Source organism: Podarcis gaigeae (genome assembly GCF_964106915.1).
Source record: "Podarcis gaigeae genome assembly, chromosome: 4".
Lineage (NCBI taxonomy): Eukaryota > Metazoa > Chordata > Lepidosauria > Squamata > Lacertidae > Podarcis > Podarcis gaigeae.
In genome coordinates, this window is record NC_139677.1 from 65095047 (window position 1) to 65115588 (window position 20542).

Consider the following 20542-nt stretch of genomic DNA (forward strand, 5'->3'; position numbering starts at 1 on the left):
TCCTGCTTAAACGATGCTCTAGAGAGCATGGGGTTCAGAAAGAGCGCAGCAGATGCGTGTCTTTATCTAAAAGGCTCGGGATGTGAACAAGAAGCAGTTTTGATATTTGTTGACGATTTATTATACAGTGGAAAGGATGATAAACTTGCACAACAATTTGCCACAAAGCTTGGAGAAAGGTTTCAGATAAAATCACTAGGCAATGTATCTGTTTATCTAGGAGTTAAAATTCAGCAAGATGAAAATGGGAACTATTGGCTCAGCCAAGAAGCTAAGATCCAGCAGTTGCTGGAAAGGTTTAAAATGGACAACTGTGCTGGTGTTAAAACCCCAATGGAATTAAGTTACACAAAGGATGCTCAAGCCGAGCAACAGGCAGAGTTCAGTAATCCCGGGGTTTACCAGTCAGCGATAGGCAGTCTACTCCACATTGCACAGTGGACTCGGCCCGATATAACATATGCTGTCAACATGCTGTGTAGACAAGCTGAAAAACCATCAATGCATGCTTGGCAAGGAGTAAAAAGAGTTTTAAGGTATCTCCAAACTACCAAAAGGTTTCGCTTAAAACTATCAGCAGAGGGCAGCACACAACTTGAATGTTGGGCCGACAGTAGTTGGGCAGATGCTGGACCAGATAGAAAATCAGTGTCAGGAATGGCGATAAAATTTGGAAATGCACTAATTGGTTGGAGATCAAGAAAGCAGTCACTTATAGCTTTAAGTTCAACTGAATCTGAGTTTAATGCATTATCAGATATATGTAGAGAACTGGAATTTTATAAGCAACTGGTACAAGAATTGTTTGGAGGATGTTCCCTACCTATCAGAGTGTGGGAAGACAATCAACCTTGTATTAAACTAGCTAAATCAGGTCAATTCAAGGCACACACAAAACACTTGGATATCCGTTATCAAAATGTATGCCAAAGTGTAAAACTGTTGGAGATAAGCAGTGTCCAGTGCACAGCGGAATGATGAAAAGTACGTGCCAACATGCTCTATATTACTTTATTTACACTTCAAAGCTGGTAATTTACAGAAACACATCTTCCCTCTGCCGGAGCAGAGAAAGACATCCTCTCTCCTCTAAAGCACGGAGAGAATCAACACTGAACTGCAAAGAACAGTGAAAAACAGGAAACCAGTGTACGTCACATCCAGTCTCCTTTCCCGTGAGAAAACCCAACAGCACTTGACTGTTGAATGTAAACATTGTCTTGTGACAAGCACTTCGCTGCTCAGTGAAGGAAGCAGAAACCAACATCCTCCCCCTTTCTGTGAACATCACTGGGCAGCGTGTTCGTACAATATCAGTACAAACCCAACTTCTGCACATAGGTACAGTGTTGATCCCTTGATACAATCTTGGACAATACATCAGCAGGAATTTCATTACCTGGCATATAGGACACCGTTACGAGTCCCTTTTGAATACGTTCCCTAGCATGTTGCAACTTCAATTGCAAGTGCTTCGTGCTTTGCTTACAACCTTCAGAATTCAGCAAAGCCAAACATGCTTTGTTGTCCTGGTAAACCTGGATTGGACATTTGACAGGAATTTTCATGTCTTTGCACAATTGTAACAACCATTCACAATCCTTAAGTGAATAAGACAGTGCATTCAGTTCAGCTTCACAAGTACTTAAGCTAACTGTTGTTTGCTTCTTGCATGACCAATCAAATAGACCCTGATTGTACTTATAGCAAACTCCAGACGTACTTTTCCTGTCTGTAGTGTCACTTCCAAAACTTGCATCTGCAAATATCTCAAGACCACCAGACTTCTGATTGTTAAATCTCAGTCTGTAATGCATAGTGCCTTTCAAATACCGCGCTATGCGTTTCAGAGCTTTCCAATCCTTAACAGTAGGATTGTTGACTTGTCTGCTTAGCAAATTACAGCTAACAGCAATGTCAGGTCTTGAACATCTGGCAATGAAGTTTAGCTTGCCTAGCACACTTCTGTACAGTGTAGTATCAGAAAATGCTTCTCCAGTGTCATCTACCTGATAACCTGTTGTCATCGGTGTGTCTACAGGGTTAGCATCCATCAGGTTTAGTTTGCTTAACACATCAGCAATTTTCCGTGACTGGTGTACTAGAATGTTACCATCTTGATCTCTCTCTATTTCCAGAGATAGGTAGTTGTTTACCTCACCAAGATCTTTCATGTCAAAGTGCTCTTTCAGTTGAGCTAGGGCATTATTGTACATTGTGACATCCTTCCAAAAGAATAAAAGATCATCAACATAAAACAAACAATACAGTTTCTTTTGCCCCTCCTCTTTGACAAATACACATGGATCAGCTTTCCCTTGCTTAAAACCTAGAGAAAACAATACTTCAGTGAGTTTTGTGTGCCAACACCGTGCACTTTGTTTGAGACCATAAAGGGACTTCTTCAGAGCACAAACAAATCCCTGTTTTACCTGTACGCCATCAGGTGGAAGCATATAAAGTGATTCATCTAGAGATCCGTACAGAAAAGCTGTATTCACATCATGGTGACTAATGTGTAGATTCTCTTCTGCAGCTAGCTTGAGCATAAGCCTAATGCTCTCATACCTCACGGTGGGTGAGTAGGTCTCGTGATAGTCTTCACCTGGTACCTGTGCAAAACCTCTGGCTACCAATCTGGCTTTGTGTCTGACTATCTTGCCATTTTGATCTGTCTTCGCTTTGAAGACCCATTTGCTTCCAAGCAGTTTCATTCCCGGAACTACTGGAACAAGGTCCCATGTTTTGTTCCTTTCCAAGGAATCAAGCTCAGCCTTCATGGCATTTAACCATGGCTCAGCTTCCTTCGAATCCAAATCCTGGATTTCTTGGAAACTTGAAGGTTCAAACACCTTCTTGGTGCTTTTAACAGCTGTTACTGCTATCTTAGCAAACTCATCAGCAAATCTCTTTGGAGGTCTGCCTTTTGTCGCTCTCTGTGACCTACGAATTAGCCTTAAGTCTTCAACACTCTCCTCTTCCTTCTTAGGAGAAAAGTGACCTATTGTGAACAATGGTTCCTCCAATTCTTGATCAGAGCTTTCAGAGGGTCGCATAGAGGCTTTCGCACTCTTGAAATCCTCTGAATCACCCGATTCAGTTTCAGACTCAGAATCAGAACCTTCATCAGTGGGTGTGGGTTGTTGCGGTTGCTTTTGACTATCCTCAGTTTCATCACTGTCATCAGGATAACATTGGAAAATTCCCACATTCTCCCCCCACTTGGCATTGTACTCAACACTTCTTGTGAGCTTAATTGTCTTAGAGTCAGTCATCATTATTCTGTAAGACCCTTTCTGATAACCTAGAAAGATACCATGCAATCCACGCTTGTCTAACTTGGAGTTTTGTGGTGAGTGAACCCACATGTCAGAACCAAAAATTTTCATGTGTTTGATGTATGGCTTCTTGCCAAACATCTTCTCATAGGGGGTACAACCAATCGCTGAAGATAACCTGCGATTATAACTGTAAGTGAAACATGAGAGAGCTTCGGCCCAATAACTCTCTGGAAGATTGGCATCATGCAGCAAGGTTTTTAACCCTTGAAGCAATGTCTGATTTGCTCGTTCCGCAAGTCCATTCTGCCATGGCGAGCGAGGACTAGACAAATCGTGTTGAATTCCTTTCTCAGTCAGAAAAGCTTCAAACTGCTGAGAAGTGAATTCTCCCCCGCGATCACTGAAAAGAGTCTTTACCTTCGTACCATGCACATTTCCCAACCAAGCACAGAATTCCTTGAACCTTGGAAAAGCCTCTGATTTCTGCTTGAGATTGTACACATAAATATACCTGGAAAATGCATCAATGAGAACCATGAAGTACCTGTTTCCACCCAAAGAGGGCGCTAGTGGTCCAACCAAATCAGCATGAACAACCTGGTATGGTTCTGTAGCTTGCCTACTAGACACCTTACCTTTCGCAGCCATTTTCACCTTGTTTGCTGCGCATGCCTTGCACTTCATGTGGTACCTGCAGGGTTTAATAGTCATACCTTCAACCAAGGCAGGCATTTTAGATACTGCCTCAAAATGCAAATGACCAAATTTTCGATGAAAATCGTGAATACATTCTGCATGCAAACTTTTGTTAGAACCTGCAATGCAACAAGTGTCATCCTGCACAACATCATCAAAATACAAAACATACAAACGATCAACATATTCAGCACGCAATACATAATCATTTTTCTTTGTGATGATGCACCTTTTGTTCTTAAAGGAAACGTCAATTTTCCGCTCATTGAGCTGTCCAACGCTGAGCAGATTATGCTTAGCATGTGGCACATAAAGCACATCCTGTATCGATAAGTCCAAACTGTGAAGAACAACAGTTCCGTAGCCTTTACTGGGGATTGTGTGGTCATCCGCCTGGTGAATCGCACCTTCCTGCGGTGTAAAAGACACGAACAGTCGCTTATCGTTGCACATGTGGTGGGTCGCCGCTGAATCAACAACGAAGAAAGATCTAGACTTCTTCTGGACCTCTGCAACCTTTGGAGTGAAGCGTGAGACCATTGCCTTGTGCTGCGTTGTCCTGGACACCGGACCTTTGCCTTTGCCTCGGCCTTTTCCACGCGATGAGCTTTCGCTGCGCTGCTCTGTCTTGGCCCTGGGATATCTGCATTCCCTCTTCATATGGCCTAGACGTCCACACGTGTAGCATTTCACTGCCTTCAAAGCTTTGGCGCCATCTGGTGGTTCCACTGCACTCTGGGATGACGTCTGTGAAGACTCCCCCTTGCCCATGCAGCTATCACCCTGGCGGTCTGCTCCATTCATAATCATGGCAGTATCACTGGCTACTGTGAGTTGAGCATTTGGCTGATTGGCATCAAATTCCCCACTTGCCTCATCCAGCCTTCTGCAGCTAGCCATCATGACTTTGGCATTAGCCTTCTGCGTCATCTCTGCTGCTTTAAATCAAGCTGCTTTATACAAGCTGCGTCTGTGTACAGCTGCTTCAATCCAAAAGCAAATTCAAAAACAGCCTCTGCTTTGTGAACCTGTGCCTTTCTGCTTAACTGCTTTGCTTATCTGCAGCTGCTTCAAACCGCATTCCAAAGGCAAGTTCAAAAGTGAAAGTTCTCTCTGCTGTCTTAAATTCATGCTGCGACACTGCTGCAGCTGCTTTACTTTCGATTTCCCCCAGCATAGTAAAAATTTATCCTTCTAGCCTTTTGCCTGTGCCACGGCAAAACCGGCTATAAAAGTTCAAAGTCCAGCCATAAAGCCATTAATTAGAAGCTGGCAGGCTGCCCGGAGCTGTAGCACATACCTCATCAAATCATCTTGACGCGCAGAGATATCGTCCGATCCGGCCCTCTGCATTCCGATCCTTTGCCGGCACTCCAATTCTTTGCTCCTTTGTTCCTTTGCCAGGAGCCCGACTTCTGGAGTCCATTCTCAAAACACTGCGTTGTTCTGGGCCCGGAACCAAATGTTGGAGATAAGCAGTGTCCAGTGCACAGCGGAATGATGAAAAGTACGTGCCAACATGCTCTATATTACTTTATTTACACTTCAAAGCTGGTAATTTACAGAAACACATCTTCCCTCTGCCGGAGCAGAGAAAGACATCCTCTCTCCTCTAAAGCACGGAGAGAATCAACACTGAACTGCAAAGAACAGTGAAAAACAGGAAACCAGTGTACGTCACATCCAGTCTCCTTTCCCGTGAGAAAACCCAACAGCACTTGACTGTTGAATGTAAACATTGTCTTGTGACAAGCACTTCGCTGCTCAGTGAAGGAAGCAGAAACCAACAGGTTTAATTGAACTAAAGTATTGTCCAAGCCAAGAAAATCTCGCAGACGGCTTTATGAAAGCTTTGGGTCCGCAATCTCATAAATGTTTCTGTTCAGGTTTAAATTTGAATTAAGGTTGGTACAGCTCAGTGTTACGAGCGAGAGGGGGTGTTGCTATCAAAGGGTTAAAGGGTAGCAGAAACGCTCTAATCACTGAGCAGCTGGAGGTCATTAGGCTTTCAGGAACATGAGTTTGTATAAATAGTCTCCTGTGTGTTTGTTCTTCCCCCCTCTCTCCCTCTTTTTGGGCGTGTTTGCTGAGATGTGTGGTTCTTCGCCAGGGTTGTTTTTTGTTTTGTAAATAAACCTTATCTTTGAGTTACAAACCGCATGCTCCAAGACTCCTCTTTGAAAAGATACTGCCTCTCCTGCCCTTCTTCAACTGCTGTGCGAAATACTCTGCTGTAGTGGGACTTGGGACGATGGAAGCGCACTGGGCATTTACATTAAACTAATTAAAGTTTAATGGGACAGAAATTAATGACTTTTGATAAGTCATTGGCCAACCACAAGTCATTGTCATTGGCCATAAGTTATGGCCAATGGTTGTACTGTATCAGTAGCACCTTAGATTTGCTTGGGATTCTGTCACTGAAAATTGTTTTCTTTAAAGTGCATAAAGTGTGCTTTATATATTGTTTGTCATTTTTGTGTGGCAAACCTAATAATATGATTAGAATTGTTCAATAATCTTCTGTCTCTGGGCTTCATTCCTTTCTGATTCATTGTGCCTATTATTAAACCCAGCTGTTGATGTTTTTGAATAAACATATTTCTGAATTACTTCTACATTGTGTTCCTTTAATAACTCCACTTCCGAATTATCCTGGGTTGCTCCCAATGTACTTTTAGATAATTAAAGCCTCTCTTTATGTCTATCCAAGTTGTCTTTTTTATTTCCCAGAACACAAGGATGTGATTTCATTTATGTTGCTCTTGGGGTCTAAAGTTGATAATCATTTTTCAACATCTGCCCTAATCAGTGTCTTCTGCTATAGATGCTACACATCCTTTTTCCCTTGACTTATTTCATTAACATTCAAATTCTCAGTCATGTGTTATCTTCCTCTTCCATGGGTTATCCCCTGCTGGATTCTTATACAGTGTGCACATTTGCTTTCAATTTGTCTTAATTTCTCCGGCACACAGTAACAATTTTCACCTTCATGACTTGTTTACAATTATCATTTGCATAAGAATGTGTCCATAACAAAGCTAAATATACTCTGAAATTTTAAATGAATCTTTGCTAACTTAACAACAAGTACACAAAGTATTTGGCACTGTGCAACACAGAGTTTATTCAGATGATATTTCAGGTCTTCAATTCAAGAGTCATTTTCTCTCCCAATCCCTTTATCATAGGTTCGGCAGAAAAATCTAATAAGAATTACCCTGTTGGGTTGCATTCTGCTCCAGTGAAGGATACCAGTGGATCTTTAAAATGTCTGTGCAGTCATCCATTATATACTTTACTATCACCTTAACTTATGATTTGCTTTGAACTTTTTTCAATGCTACGTATTCATTGTTTAGTCAGGAGTAGCTATTACATGGAGGGACGTGGGTGGTGCTGTGGGTTAAACCACAGAGCCTAGGGCTTACTGATCAGAAGGTCAGTGGTTTGAACCCCTGCGACAGGGTGAGCTTCCATTGCTCTGTCCCAGCTCTTGCCAACCTAGCAGTTCGAAAGCACGTCAAAGTGCAAGTAGATAAATAGGTACCGCTCCGCCAGGAAGGTAAACGGCATTTCCGTGCGCTGCTCTGGTTCACCAGAAGCGGCTTAGTCATACTGGCCACGTGACCCAGAAGCTGTATGCCGGCTCCCTTGGCCAATAAAGCGAGATGAGCGCCACAACCCCAGAGTTGTCCGCGACTGGACCTAATGGTCAGGGGTCCCTTTACCTTTAACTATTTCATAGCAGCAATCAGTAGCAGCCAGTGTTGTGGGACAGAGCTACCCTTCTGACACTAGCATCACTACAGCTTGCTTAGATGGCATTGGGATAGGGTGAAAGCCATGATGGCACATGGTTCCCCCCAATTTATCATCACAGCTGTGATTTAAGGTAGGTTAGACAGAAAGGTAGTGATTAGCCCAAGGTCACAAAGTATAGTTCTTTGCCAAAATGCTAATTTGAACCCAAGTCTTCTTGTTCCAAGTCTGAAACACTATTCAGTACAACATCCTTACTTTATTTGGCATAGCTTTGAATAGCTGGTGTATTTAAAAAACAGTTTCTGAATGATACAGTATATTATATTACATTTGTGGATTGTGTTGTTGTTGCTGTTGAATAATATACTAGGCCTTTCTTCTCAAGTACTTCATTCGATTACTTGGTAACATACAATGCCAAGTCTATTGTCAGATTTTATTTTGTTTTATTTGTACTTCACTTCAGAATACTGTATGAGAACCAGTCTTTTACTTTTATTCAGCCTTTAATTTGACTGAATTTTAAGATATCTTTTCAGGTGAGCCTGATTGGAAAATTATGTAACTCATTTGAATAAGCAAATTGACATAAAAAAGAGCTACGTTTATGACTTACGGTGGCTTTCAGTCTGCACACTAAGGCTTTCAAAGGGAATAGGCTACTTGGATTGGCATCTGCAGTCTCATGAATTATTTAGTTAGCATTGCATAAGCATCCATTTGAAAAAGTGGATGAGGAGGTTTTGAGGATGAAAATTACGTTGTACTTTCATATTTGTGTTGCCTAACACTATTTAGGCTACATCTGCATATGAAGACTTGTCTCTTCTCTAAGGGCTTCTGTTAAACATACATGCATTTAATAAAAAGGGACTTGCTTGTTCAGTGTCCCTCCCTTTCCCCCAGTTTTTGGCTTGCTTCCTACAAAAAGGAACAGAACCGCATATTTATATACACTCCCAATGTAAAACATGGGTATGGCGAGCATGTTGGTATAATTTAATGTACTACCCCAAGATAGCAACAATTGCATCTGGTTAAATACCACAGAGCATATGTTCACAGCTGCAGATTGCTGCAAATAGCTGTGTTTTGGCCTCACTCCCACATTCACGTTTCTCCTTGAATTTTGCCCTTTATATATTATTATTATTTTCAAATCACATTCTGTGTCTGATATACAAGCAACAGGATGGCATTTTGGAATGATACTTCTGTCTAAAATAATGAGCTAAGTTAAATAGCACCTATTAATATTTCCATTGTGTGTTCTTTTGTAATGGAGTTTGATGTTTCTGTGTGGTTTAGTTTACTTCAAATCATTTTCATGGTTAGAAGAATGGGGAAATGCCACATCCTGTCAGAGTTGCCAAGAAACAAGTTAGAGCTGTCAACAGTAATTCATTCATCTGCATTTTTAAGCAAGTCTTCAGCATTTCTCTCCACCCTTAAATGAATGAATAGCTGCTGTTGTGCTGTGGGAGAGTTGATTCAGTCCTCTATTGTGAATGCCATACAAGAAAAGAGAAAATAACATTTACACAGGGAGTTTAAGATATTATGAAGGTTTTGACTACGCATTGAATGTTTTGCTTTATAACTAGAAATGATTTAGCTTTTTAAAATGAAATCACTACTACTATAAAAGATGGATTTCAATTAAATATATATATATTTCCCAAAACATGACTCCCTTTGCAGTCATGCAACCTCCAACATACACAGACTTTGTGTGCATTGAAGGACTTCCATATTCACTACACAGTCAACTCTGTATAACTCAATTATTTCAAATCACGTGCAACTTTCTTTGGGGGAAAAGGAAAGGAAAGCAGTCAAGTGAGTTAAAAACAACAACAGTCTAGTGAATTAGAAAGTGAACCAAGGCCTGCTTTTGTATTCTAAAGATAAATGGCAAAACATTGCAAATAGAACTAGTGCACTTAGCAGTGAGACCAACTTAAAGTAAATCAAAAACTGACAAAAAGATTGTGGAATACAATTCTAATTAGTTTGCAGGGGGGATGATCTGATGATCTGATAAACTGCAGTAAGGATGTATGAAAATTCAGAGGAAGGTTGGAGGGAAATGTAAAGTGAAAGCATTGTGTTGCATAAAATAAAATACACTGTAAAATGTTCTGCAAACATCCATGCATGCCTACTCAGTAGTACATCCAATTGCATTTAACAGGCTTGCACTCCAGGTAAATGGGAATCAGATAGCAGCTTCGAGGATGTAGAAAGACTGCTTGGATGAGTTAAACCAACCACCTGTCTCCTTGATCCTTGCCCTTCCTGGCTCATAAAAGCGAGATGGGCTCCGTGGGGTGGTGAATGCTTCTCTCTGTAAGGGAGCCTTCCCAAACCCACTGAAATAGGTGGTTATTAAACTGCTTCTTAAAAAAAACATCTTTGGACCCGGCCAATATGGCCAACGATTGCCCAGTCTCAAATCTTCCATTCTTGGGCAAGGTGATTGAGTGGGTGGTCCCTGAACAACTCCTAGTATGCCTGGAGGATGCAGACCATTTGGATCCCTCCCAAGCGGGATTCAGGCTTCATCATGGGACTGAAACTGCCTTGGTTGCGCTGGTCGATGATCTCCAGTGGACTAGAGACAAAGGTGAAAGCTGTTTCCTAGTTCCACTGCATCTCTGAGGCCTTTGATACCATCAACCATAACATCCTTCTGGACTTTCTAGAGGAGTTGGGAGCTGGGGGCACTGTTATACAGTGGTTCCGCTCCTTCCTCCTGGGCCATGTCCAGAAAGTGGTGTTGGGGGATGAGTTTTCGGACCCCTGGGCTCTCACTTGTGGGGTGCCTTGGGGCTCTGTCCTCTCCCCCATGCTTTTGAACATGAAGCCGCTGGGAAAGATAATCAAGGGGTTGGACTGGGTGTTCATCAGTTTGCAGACAATACTCAGCTCAACCTCTTCTTCAAATCAGAACCAGTGAGGGTGGTGAAGGTCCTATGTGAGTATGTGAGTGTCATAGTATATGAGTGATATACTAATAAAAGCAATGTCTTAAAACAGTACTATTAAACAGCCCCTGTACACTATTACAAAATGTTAAAATTCAAAGTTAGAAGTTAGTGACATTGGTGGTGACGGAATTGCTGCCATGTTTGACTGGATAATATTTGACTGGATAACTAAATCAGGAAAATAGCATAATTATGTACATTTCTACTCAAAAATAAGCTGAGCTGAGTTCAGTGAGGCTTGCTCCCAGGTAATACTCAGAGATATGAGTAGAATAATTCCACTGTTGAATGCAATTTGTCAGGACAGAACAAAGTAATTCTGCTTATTCTTATATATGCATCAGACTATATGCAAGTCTGAATAATGTGTTGCATGTTTGCAGCCTTAAATGGATTGCCTGACACTGAGATTGCAATATTTTTTTTAGTGACGGACCTCAGGTCCAGTACTGAAAGAAAAAAAGATTTCTTATTTTCAGACATTTCCCATTTATAACATTTAAATGTGTTTCAAACATTTTATCGTTATATTTGTTATGATGAGTAAGATCTGAATCAAAATCTGAATCAAATGAAGAATATCTAAATGTTTCAAATAAACAAATTAATTCTAAACAGTTTAAGAATACCGAGAACCTGTTTATGAAAGGTATATATTTCCTCTGATTTGCATTGCTATCTAGCCACTTAAAGTTCTCATTCTCTCTTGGGTAGTCCAACAAATTCAGATAGTCTCCTTTAAATAAATCACAGAATTTTAGAGTTGGAAGGTACTTCAAGGGTCATCTATTCCAACTCCCTGCAATGCAGAAATCTCAACTAAAGCAACCATGACAGATTGCCATCCAAGACATCCAATTCATGCTAGCATATATATGTCAACTTTTCTCCAAGGATTTCAAGGTGGCACACATGCTACCTCCCCTGTGAGGTAATTAGGTTGAGAGATAGTGACTCGCCCAACATCACCCAACGAGCTTCATGGCTGAATGGGGATTGAACCCTCGTCTCACAGGTTGTAATCCGCCATTCTAACCACTACACCACAGTAAAAGCTTGCACATTGCGATGGCTATAAGAGCACAACATGGTAAATAAATATGGATGAGAATATGAGCCTCAAGAGTGAAGAGAAGGAAAATAAACTCCCATTTTGAGACTCCTGTTCTTTTGTCATCCTCACAGGTATGGCAGTTTTCTACACAAATATAACATAATTCTAGTTTATATATATATTGGAAGACATAAGGGTGGAGACATATTTGAAGAGTATTCAAAATTTAGTATCCTCCAGTCATCAAATGTGTTATACAGCAAGAAATTTCTTCTGCCTCCCATCTAATTAATATATTAGTAATCCGTAGTAATTTCAGTAACACAGTGATTCATAAAATGAAAGTGAAATTGCATCGAAATATGTCAACCATTCAAATATACCTGTACACCTATGGCATCAACCTGACAATTAGATGATTTCATATTTACAAAACTGTAATGGATACCATAACATCTGCACACAGCAGAAAAAGTTCATTGCACAAACATGATTCTAAGAAGGCTAATGGGAAACATATTTTTTCTTTCTTTTTTAACAGTGGAAAAAAGGTTTCTAAATGTTTACAGTGAAAATGTCTCCTTGTTTACACATCGTATGGGTGGAGGCCTGATGTAAATCAGCAATTTCTGCAGCAAAAAACAAAAAAAAATTAATTACCATTTCTAGTAATTAGATTGCTCTGTGAATTTTGACAGTTGAATTGCAGTTTGACCAGCCCATCAATTGAAACATTTGCAAGTATTGAACATGACATTTATATGGCAGAGATGACAGTAATGTTCACTTAGACTGAATATGCAGAGAATTATAATTGGGCTAACAAGCCTTGTTACCTGGCCTAATTCCAGTTATATTTGCAATCTTTCTTTTGTGTTTCCTTTATTCACTGATAATGTCCTACATTCAGGTCAAGCGTTTCCAAAGCTTTATATTTTATCCTCTTCTTTTGGACACAAACATATACTCTGCATGTCATGACACAATTCACCAAGCATGACATTATGTTGACATTATCATAAAATGGCAGAATCCTATGCTGAACGTGCATTCAGGTTTCACAAACAGGATTGTACTAAAGCACCACCCTTGCACTTGCAATTATGTGGAAGGGTTAGCCTAGAAGCAAGATGTATAGTGAAGCTGCAATCCCATGCTCCTTCACCTGGAAGTAAGTCTCATTGAACTCAGTGGAGCTAACTTCTGAGTAAAGGATTATGGTATGAAAGGTTTGCAATCAAAGAGCTCTGAAAGGGTCTTCTCTTGCTGCAGTGTTCATACTTTAGTAGTATTTCAATACTAAAACACAGTTTAAATATACAGTAGTACTTCTGTTTCCTCCGTGTTACAGGAATGCATAGCTGTACTTTGAAAGCAAGCGACTTGTAATCCTGATTTTCCTGTAGAACCACTAATACTATGACAAAAGAATCCTGCATTTTTAAACACTGTCCATCAATTAATGAAAGTAGAAATAGCAAAATTCCACCCAAGAAATTCTCATGAGTGGAGTACAAGTTTGTTTGTTTTTATATAATTGCCTTACTTTTGTGTTGGCTGAGTGATGTTTGTGAATGTCCTTTCATTCTATATAGTCTCACCAGTGGTGCACAGTCTTCACACTTTCCAGGTATGAGCATTTCAGTCAAAGCTCCAGGGAATAAATAAGGTGGTGTTCAATGGAATTCTTAGGCTAGCTCTGGCATTAGTGCTAGCACAGGGGGATTTTTCTGCACCTGTGCACCACACCATCCCATAATCTGCTCTGGAGAGTTGAGGGAAGCCCCAGAACAGATTTAGAGGATGTGTGGAGAAAGGAGAAGGGTAGAATCTTCAATTGTAAGGAGAAATACTTGCAGTTGATGGAGTGATCACCTTAGTGTTATGCTGAATACAACCCATAATGAGATAAAACCTCCCAAGGGACTTTTTCAGATCAAGAACAGTGGGCATCCAGGAAAGCTGCAGAGTGCTACGGAAATGCTTACTAGAAAGAAAACACATACATCATACTTGGCCTCCCCACAACAATAAGATTAGCTCAAAACCCCAAATCTGCCTAATTTCTAATGACATTTCATGCCCTAATAACGGAGCAGAAAAATGGAAGCCTCTTTTGCAGAGAAATAAAAAATTTGAGATAGTAGAGGACATATTTAGCACAACATCTGCCATTAACACGTAAGTGCCCTCACTCAGTGCTACTCAAATTGGTGGTCCGTGGACTGGTGCCATTCCACAAACCATTGGCTGCCGGTCTGTGGTGACTCTACTACACTCCAGGTTAGGTGGGATGCTTCTGGGACCAAAAATGATACCAGTCCCTGACACATTGTGGGGTGGGAATTGCTATCCAGCACATAAGATGGTTTGATAAGCACTGCCCTAGTTTAAACTCCTAAACTAGATTTATTGATTTCATTTTGTGCAGTGCAGTCCACATACAAGCTGGAAGCGCATTGCCCCCGGCAGCACGATCCCGGTGGGGTGCTATCACAGCTGCCCCCGCCCTACCCATGCTGGAGGCCACACCCCCTCAGGTGGCGTGCCACACCCTCAGGATGCACGCCAGCCCCGCAAACGCCTGCTCTCCGCCCTCCAGTGCCGGAGCATGAAGCTTGTCCACTGGGTGCATGTGAGAGAGTTGTTTTAGAGAATTTAAAAGACCTACAGGTTACAGACCTCGGGATACAGACACTTCAGGTTACAGACTCCACTAACCCAGAAATAGTACCTTGGGTTAAGAACTTTGCTTCAGGATGAGAACAGAAATCGTGTGGGGGCAGTGCGGCGGCAGCAGGAGGCCCCATTAGCTAAAGTAGTACCTCAGGTTAAGAACATTTTCAGGTTAAGAATGGACCTCCAGAATGAATTAAGTTCTTAATCCGAGGTACCACTGTACTGAGTATTTTATTTTATTTTATTTTATTGCCCTTTTCCCATAATGTCTGTGTATATGACTTGTGTGGCCCACCTTTCCAGAAAAAAGCTCATTAGTCAAACCTACCATAGCTAACTTCTAAATAAAAGCAATCTATGACTTAAAACACCACCAAAAATAATCTTATTTAAATGTGGATGGGTTTTAGGGTTTCTTGTCCTCTGACATGCATTGTGATTGCCCTTGCACCAGATCATATGACAAACATGGCTGATCAGATTCAACTTGGGGGAAGCAATATAGCTGAAAGTGTCTATGTTCTTTCTCAACCCTTTGTAAACTAAAAGACTTGAATAACTGTGATTTGAAGAATGAAAGGTATATTTTATGGATGTCAGCAGGTGGTCTCATAAATCCTACTCAAATACTGTTCTACAAGGGTATTTCTAGGTACTTAATGGACTAGGGCGACAGGCCTATTACAGAAATTTGGAAAATTAAGATAGTGGGTGGCTAAAGTTTTCCCAGCACTGCATTTTGTAATGTGCCCAGGCACCCAGGAGCAAAGGATTTCTTCTTTTTTTAATACCCTTTCAAAAATATGGAGGAGAAGAAAATCTAGGACCCAGTTCAAATAACCTGGAACTTGACCATTGGGCCAGTTCCTAACAAATTGCCTGGAGTTCTATCATGTATATAATATGCACACTTTATTATTATTTTTTCTTAATAATTAAATGAAAGGAATAAAACATTTGTTAAAGGAACCATTTGATTCTGATCAATATAAAAGTTCTATTGATGTACTACAGATCTTTGCATCCTTAGATGTATTTTTATTTTTTGTTTTACAAATTGTTTTGACAGTATAATTTGTGGCTAATAGTAAATGCCTTTGCCATTATCTATTTTCAAACAACTGGCGTCGACAAGCATTTCAAAATACTGAATTTGTTTGTCTTGGCAGGGTACAGGTCAGGAAAAATCATACCAGCTGATCTAAATAAGTAGACCAGATACTTGAATTTGGGTTTTGTTACGCTCGACTCAGTAGTGAAACTTTCTTTGTATTCTCAGTCAGAGCTTCTGACTAACCTATCTGTTCTCTTCTCCTCTTGCAATCTTTTCCTTGGTCCCAGTGGCTGCTACAAAGAGCAAAGCTAAAGGTGAGTTTTCACTTTCATTTTTGATTTACGCTGCATGGCTTTGCAGTACACATCCCACTGTGATTGCAATTAATTATGCAGATTAGATAGATCTGCATATATTTATTGAATTTGCATGCTTTGCTTGCAAAACTGAAGATGGGTATTTTTCATCATTTTGAAATTGAGCTATATAATTATTCACTGTGTCTTTATCTGAAAATAATTCAAAGTTCTCGTGAATTTCTGAACGACAAATCCTACCTCAAAATATAAAACTTCTTCTGTTTGTAAGAGATTGCTGCCAAGTTAGAATAATTAGATTGCAAAAAGAGCCCCAGTTCATGGTATCTATCTTATTTGTATTATCATGCAGTTTCTGAGCTGTTCAGTTTTTAACATCAATCAGACAGGACTGCTCTGTTTGTCGAAGGCTTATTTTTTTTAAAAAATATATATCAAATAAATAAATCTGGATATCATCTCATAAAAATGACACTGTGGATAATAATGGGGGGAAATGAAAGCCAGTAAAATTGTAGAAAAGATTGAAAAGCGTGAACCTAACACAAAAACTATGGCAAGCACCATTATTTCCAGGAATAATATGAAATAATCTTATAATATAATTCACTTGTGGTAGTGAGAATTTTCCATAAACAAAGCTTCTATCATCCTGATAGGGGTGGGGAGGGAGAAAAAGGAGGAACTCTCTATAAAAGGAGTGAGGGAGAGATGTGTGTTTTTTGTAATAAAGGGGATTCTCCCTCGATCAGACATGACAGCAGCCCATTTATGTGGCTAAAATGGTATTCTTGCACTACATCCAGATATTCAGTGACATCAGATGGGGACAGGCCCTCCCTGCATACAAGCCTCAGGTTGGGGGTGGAATTATGAAGTTTAGCTCACAGCTTTGCATGAAATTGGCAAACAAGCTTAGAGGAAAATATTATGTTTCCTAACTTTGCAGAATTTTTAATTCAAGAAATTAAGACTTTAATCTTGTACCCACTTACTTCTAAGTAGACATGTATAGTATTGTGCTGTAAATTCAGTGAAATCAATAGAGTATTAGATGGCTTGTTAATCATTACTAAAAGATCCAGCAACAAACTATGAACCTCACTACTTGACTAATGCAGGTGAAAAGATTTAATATAGGTACCTGCACTTCTCAACGTACATTATTGCTAACATTCCCCACTTGGACTGCTTATACTTCATTAGATAATTCTGAATGGAGAAATAAACCAGGGCTTTTTACAGTATTGATGATTTCAGCAGCATAGTTATTTTCCCTTTCTAGAAATTATCAGATGGTATGCTTGGGAATGATTGTGATAGGGAGCAGTAACTGTGTTACAGAAAACCTAGTGGAAGGGCTATACAGAACTGTATGTTATTTTTTATTTCTATTGTGGCAACATAGCACACAATAGTTTATTTAATTTTTACTTGATTTTAGAGTTGGATGGATCTCTCTATTTCTAGACCATGTCAGTTTTGCATGTTTATTCATAAGTGTGTTCCATCCAGTTTCTAACTTGATCTGCATTTTTTAAAAAACAACAACAACAAAACCCACACACACTGAGTTTGCATCCGGTTTCTATCTTGATCTGCATTTTTTAAAAAACAAAACACTGAGTTTGCAAATAAGAAATATCCCAGGCACCCATACCCATCAAACACATTGTTTTTATAGCATCACGGCTGGTTTAAGCCACTGTTGGGCAAAAACTAGCTGTTTCTTTACAAATTACTTGCTTAATTCTACATGTGTAATGTGTACCTGTTTTCTGACAGGAGATGTACACCTCAGGATTTTTTTCTGTCTTTAGCCATATGGTTTTCCTTCTCCCCATTGCCAACAGTGAAAGTATGCCTTAGAATGCTTGGGCAAACTGTGGTACTGGATAGGCTAGTATGGTCCTGTTAACTGCATAAAGATTGCAGCAGGGTCTTCAGTCTCCAGGAGCTGCTTACATGATGATCCTAACCAAACTTATTCTGAACAAATTCTTCCTGGGCTGGATGGGATGGATACTTTTTGCCCATCCCTAATGAATCAACAACTTTCATTGTCACTGGCCATATTGGCTGGGTTTGATGAGAGCTGTAATCCATCTAGAGAGCATGTTAAAATATATGTGTCTGAACCCACATGTGTGCCCAGTACTCTTTTTATTCTTTGTCTCCATACACACGCTTCCAAGAGGTTTAGGATCTTTTGCTAGAGTTATGGCATGCATTCCTTGTGAACATGTGTTTACCCTTTATAGCCCCAAGTAGTTCTCATAGAAAAGAAATAAAGAAATATTGGTTTATTACATGAAATGAAAGTGCCAGAATACAGTATATAAATTAAGCAGGCAGCAACTACACATACACCTTGATCTTGTGACATAGTATTTATGCAAACCTTTACTCATGCCACAATCTACAGTAATAGAAACCATAGAGAAAGTTCAGATTGACACACACTTATTCATTAACACCTTTCGGGGGAAGTCTGAATAGCTCTGGGAGATTATGGTACATTCAAAACCTGGGGAGTCGAGCCTAGTATACACATGAAGTCTCAGGGAAATTTCTCTGCCTTGCTCATGAGGGACTTGTAATTTGTGAGACCATCCTCAAAGAGACTGGTTTAGGAAGCTTCATTTACCCAGTGCTAAATGCACAAACAGCTTGCTGTCTGAGTAAGGTACTCAGAGCCGTCTTACCCATAGGGGCTAGGGGTGTGGGGCACTCGGGTGTTGAGCTCTCAGGGGCGCCAGGCTGAGAGTCCGGGGCCCGAGAGTTGAGTTCTGGGGAAGAGCCCGTCTGCCCGTCCGTCGGTCAGAGCGCCGCAGCGGGCTCTTCTGCTGCAGGCGGCTCTGTGCCGTGAGTTCGGAGGCGACCAAGCCAGCGAGATGCTGATGCGGCCAGCCAGCTCCGCCCTCCTGTGCGCCTGGGACTGGGCAACCTGGGGGGAGGGGCGTGCCAGGTGGATCTTTGCACCCGGCACCGCATATGCTTAAAACAGCCCTGAAGGTACTCACTGTCTACGTAAGCTTCATCAAGCTTCTTTGAGTTGGTCTGTTGTGATTGGGAACTGAAGAAAGCTTACACCTGAAGTAGCATAGAAACAGCATAAAAAGATGCCTTCCTACATCTTAACCATCTAGCTTATCCATCTATCTCAATATGGTGGAGCTAAAGGCTCTCTAGGATTCCAGACAAAGTTCTTTCCCACACCTACTTGGAGATTGAAACTTAAACCTATGCAAATAATATGCTCTACTACTAAGCTGCAACCCTTCCTCTAAACTTCCCAATGTTCAGCACTTTTGGAGAGAACTCTGGCATTGGTTGGAGGCTTCCTTGCTCTTCCCTGTGTGAGATACATTTGGAGATCACACAGCTATGTCCCTGAGGCGATAGAAAGTGCCTTTAAATTTAGTAAGTTCCAGAACTTTACAGTAAAGTTACAGAACTCTTAAAGAATTGTATTAACACCACTGCAAGTTGTGTGCTTATAAACTCCCAAATTCACCTCCAAACTCTCCCACCCGCCCGTCTTTTTTTGGGGGGGGGGCAGGGGGAACAACAAGGTGGAAGACCTACTCCATGTTTACCAAAAGCATACAGTAGTAGAATGAAACAAAAGGTCATAGCAGGATACAAGAAGACTGTGGTTACAATTGCAATAACATAACCTGTGAAAAAACAACCACATAAAAAAAAAATCTTGCTTAGACCCAAGTTCATAGCTCTGAATCAATAAATGCTATTAAATCTGAGGAAAATCTTAGACATCTCTTGAACTCTACAGTTTTCAGAAAACTTTTGAAATGCTTTGCTTTAGCAGCTCCTTGTGTGTCAGAGGTAGAAAATGGATTCGTCATAATGCTTGTATGAATCCTAAGTAACACTCCTCACTGCTCTTCATTCTTTTCAAGTACTTTGTAGTAGCTGTTTCCAATGATGATAAGTAAGAGAAACATTCCGAATCTTAAATGTTCCAGTTAATAAAAGTATGGAGTAAAATGTACACTCTAGTTATGTATTTATTGTTATAGTGTTGCTATAGCAAATGCAATCATTTATGTGGAGCTAAGAGACTACCTTGTTCCTTAGTGCCACCACCCTTGATGCGCTATTAATGTGTGATTGTGCACTCATTCTTCCATACAGTGCATTAAAAATCTTGAGAAATTATTGGGGATAAGTGCTGTAGACATGGGGAAAGGGAGGAAAGGTGTAACTTAGATGAATAGAATACAATAGGGGCTTGTGATAGACACACCAAAACATGCACCCATATTTCAGAAGAGCAGGTCTGATAACAGTTTAGCTCATGCAACAGAAGAATGGAAATCTTAAATAACAGGGCCAGTGTGTTATACTGTCTTTAGAATGTTTGATTAGACCTGGGGAAAGCTGCATTCAAATATGTATTGAGGCGCCAAACCCACTAGGTAGCTTTGGACATTTAACTATCTATCAGCCTGCCTAACAAGGTTATTGTGAAGATAAAAATGCAAGTTGGGATAGGAAACACTATGCCACACAAAGCTTCTTGGAGGAATGGTGAGATAGAAGTATTATAATTTCAGTTGTTCAGCTGAAGTACTAGAATGATGTGAAGCTTCTTGTAACTAAGCTAAGATCAGTGGGAAGCTAATTCTTGGATACAGTTCTTAGGCTGGTGTTAATATTTCCCTGTCTCTATGTGAGAA

The 20542-nt window shown here is 40.4% G+C and overlaps 1 protein-coding gene across 5 annotated transcripts in view; it reads left to right on the top strand.

Moving 5' to 3' along the window:
* The window catches only part of CADM2 (cell adhesion molecule 2), a 372090-nt gene that overhangs the window by 184512 nt on the left and 167036 nt on the right, over positions 1-20542 (top strand). For 3 of the 5 annotated variants that reach the window (XM_083737014.1, XM_083737011.1, XM_083737013.1), the window contains exon 2: positions 15810-15836. The exons of the other annotated variants lie outside the window; for them this stretch is intronic. In XM_083737014.1, coding sequence (XP_083593140.1) covers positions 15810-15836 — 27 coding nt within the window. The remainder of the gene's footprint in view (positions 1-15809; positions 15837-20542) is intronic. 5 annotated transcript variants of the gene reach the window in all.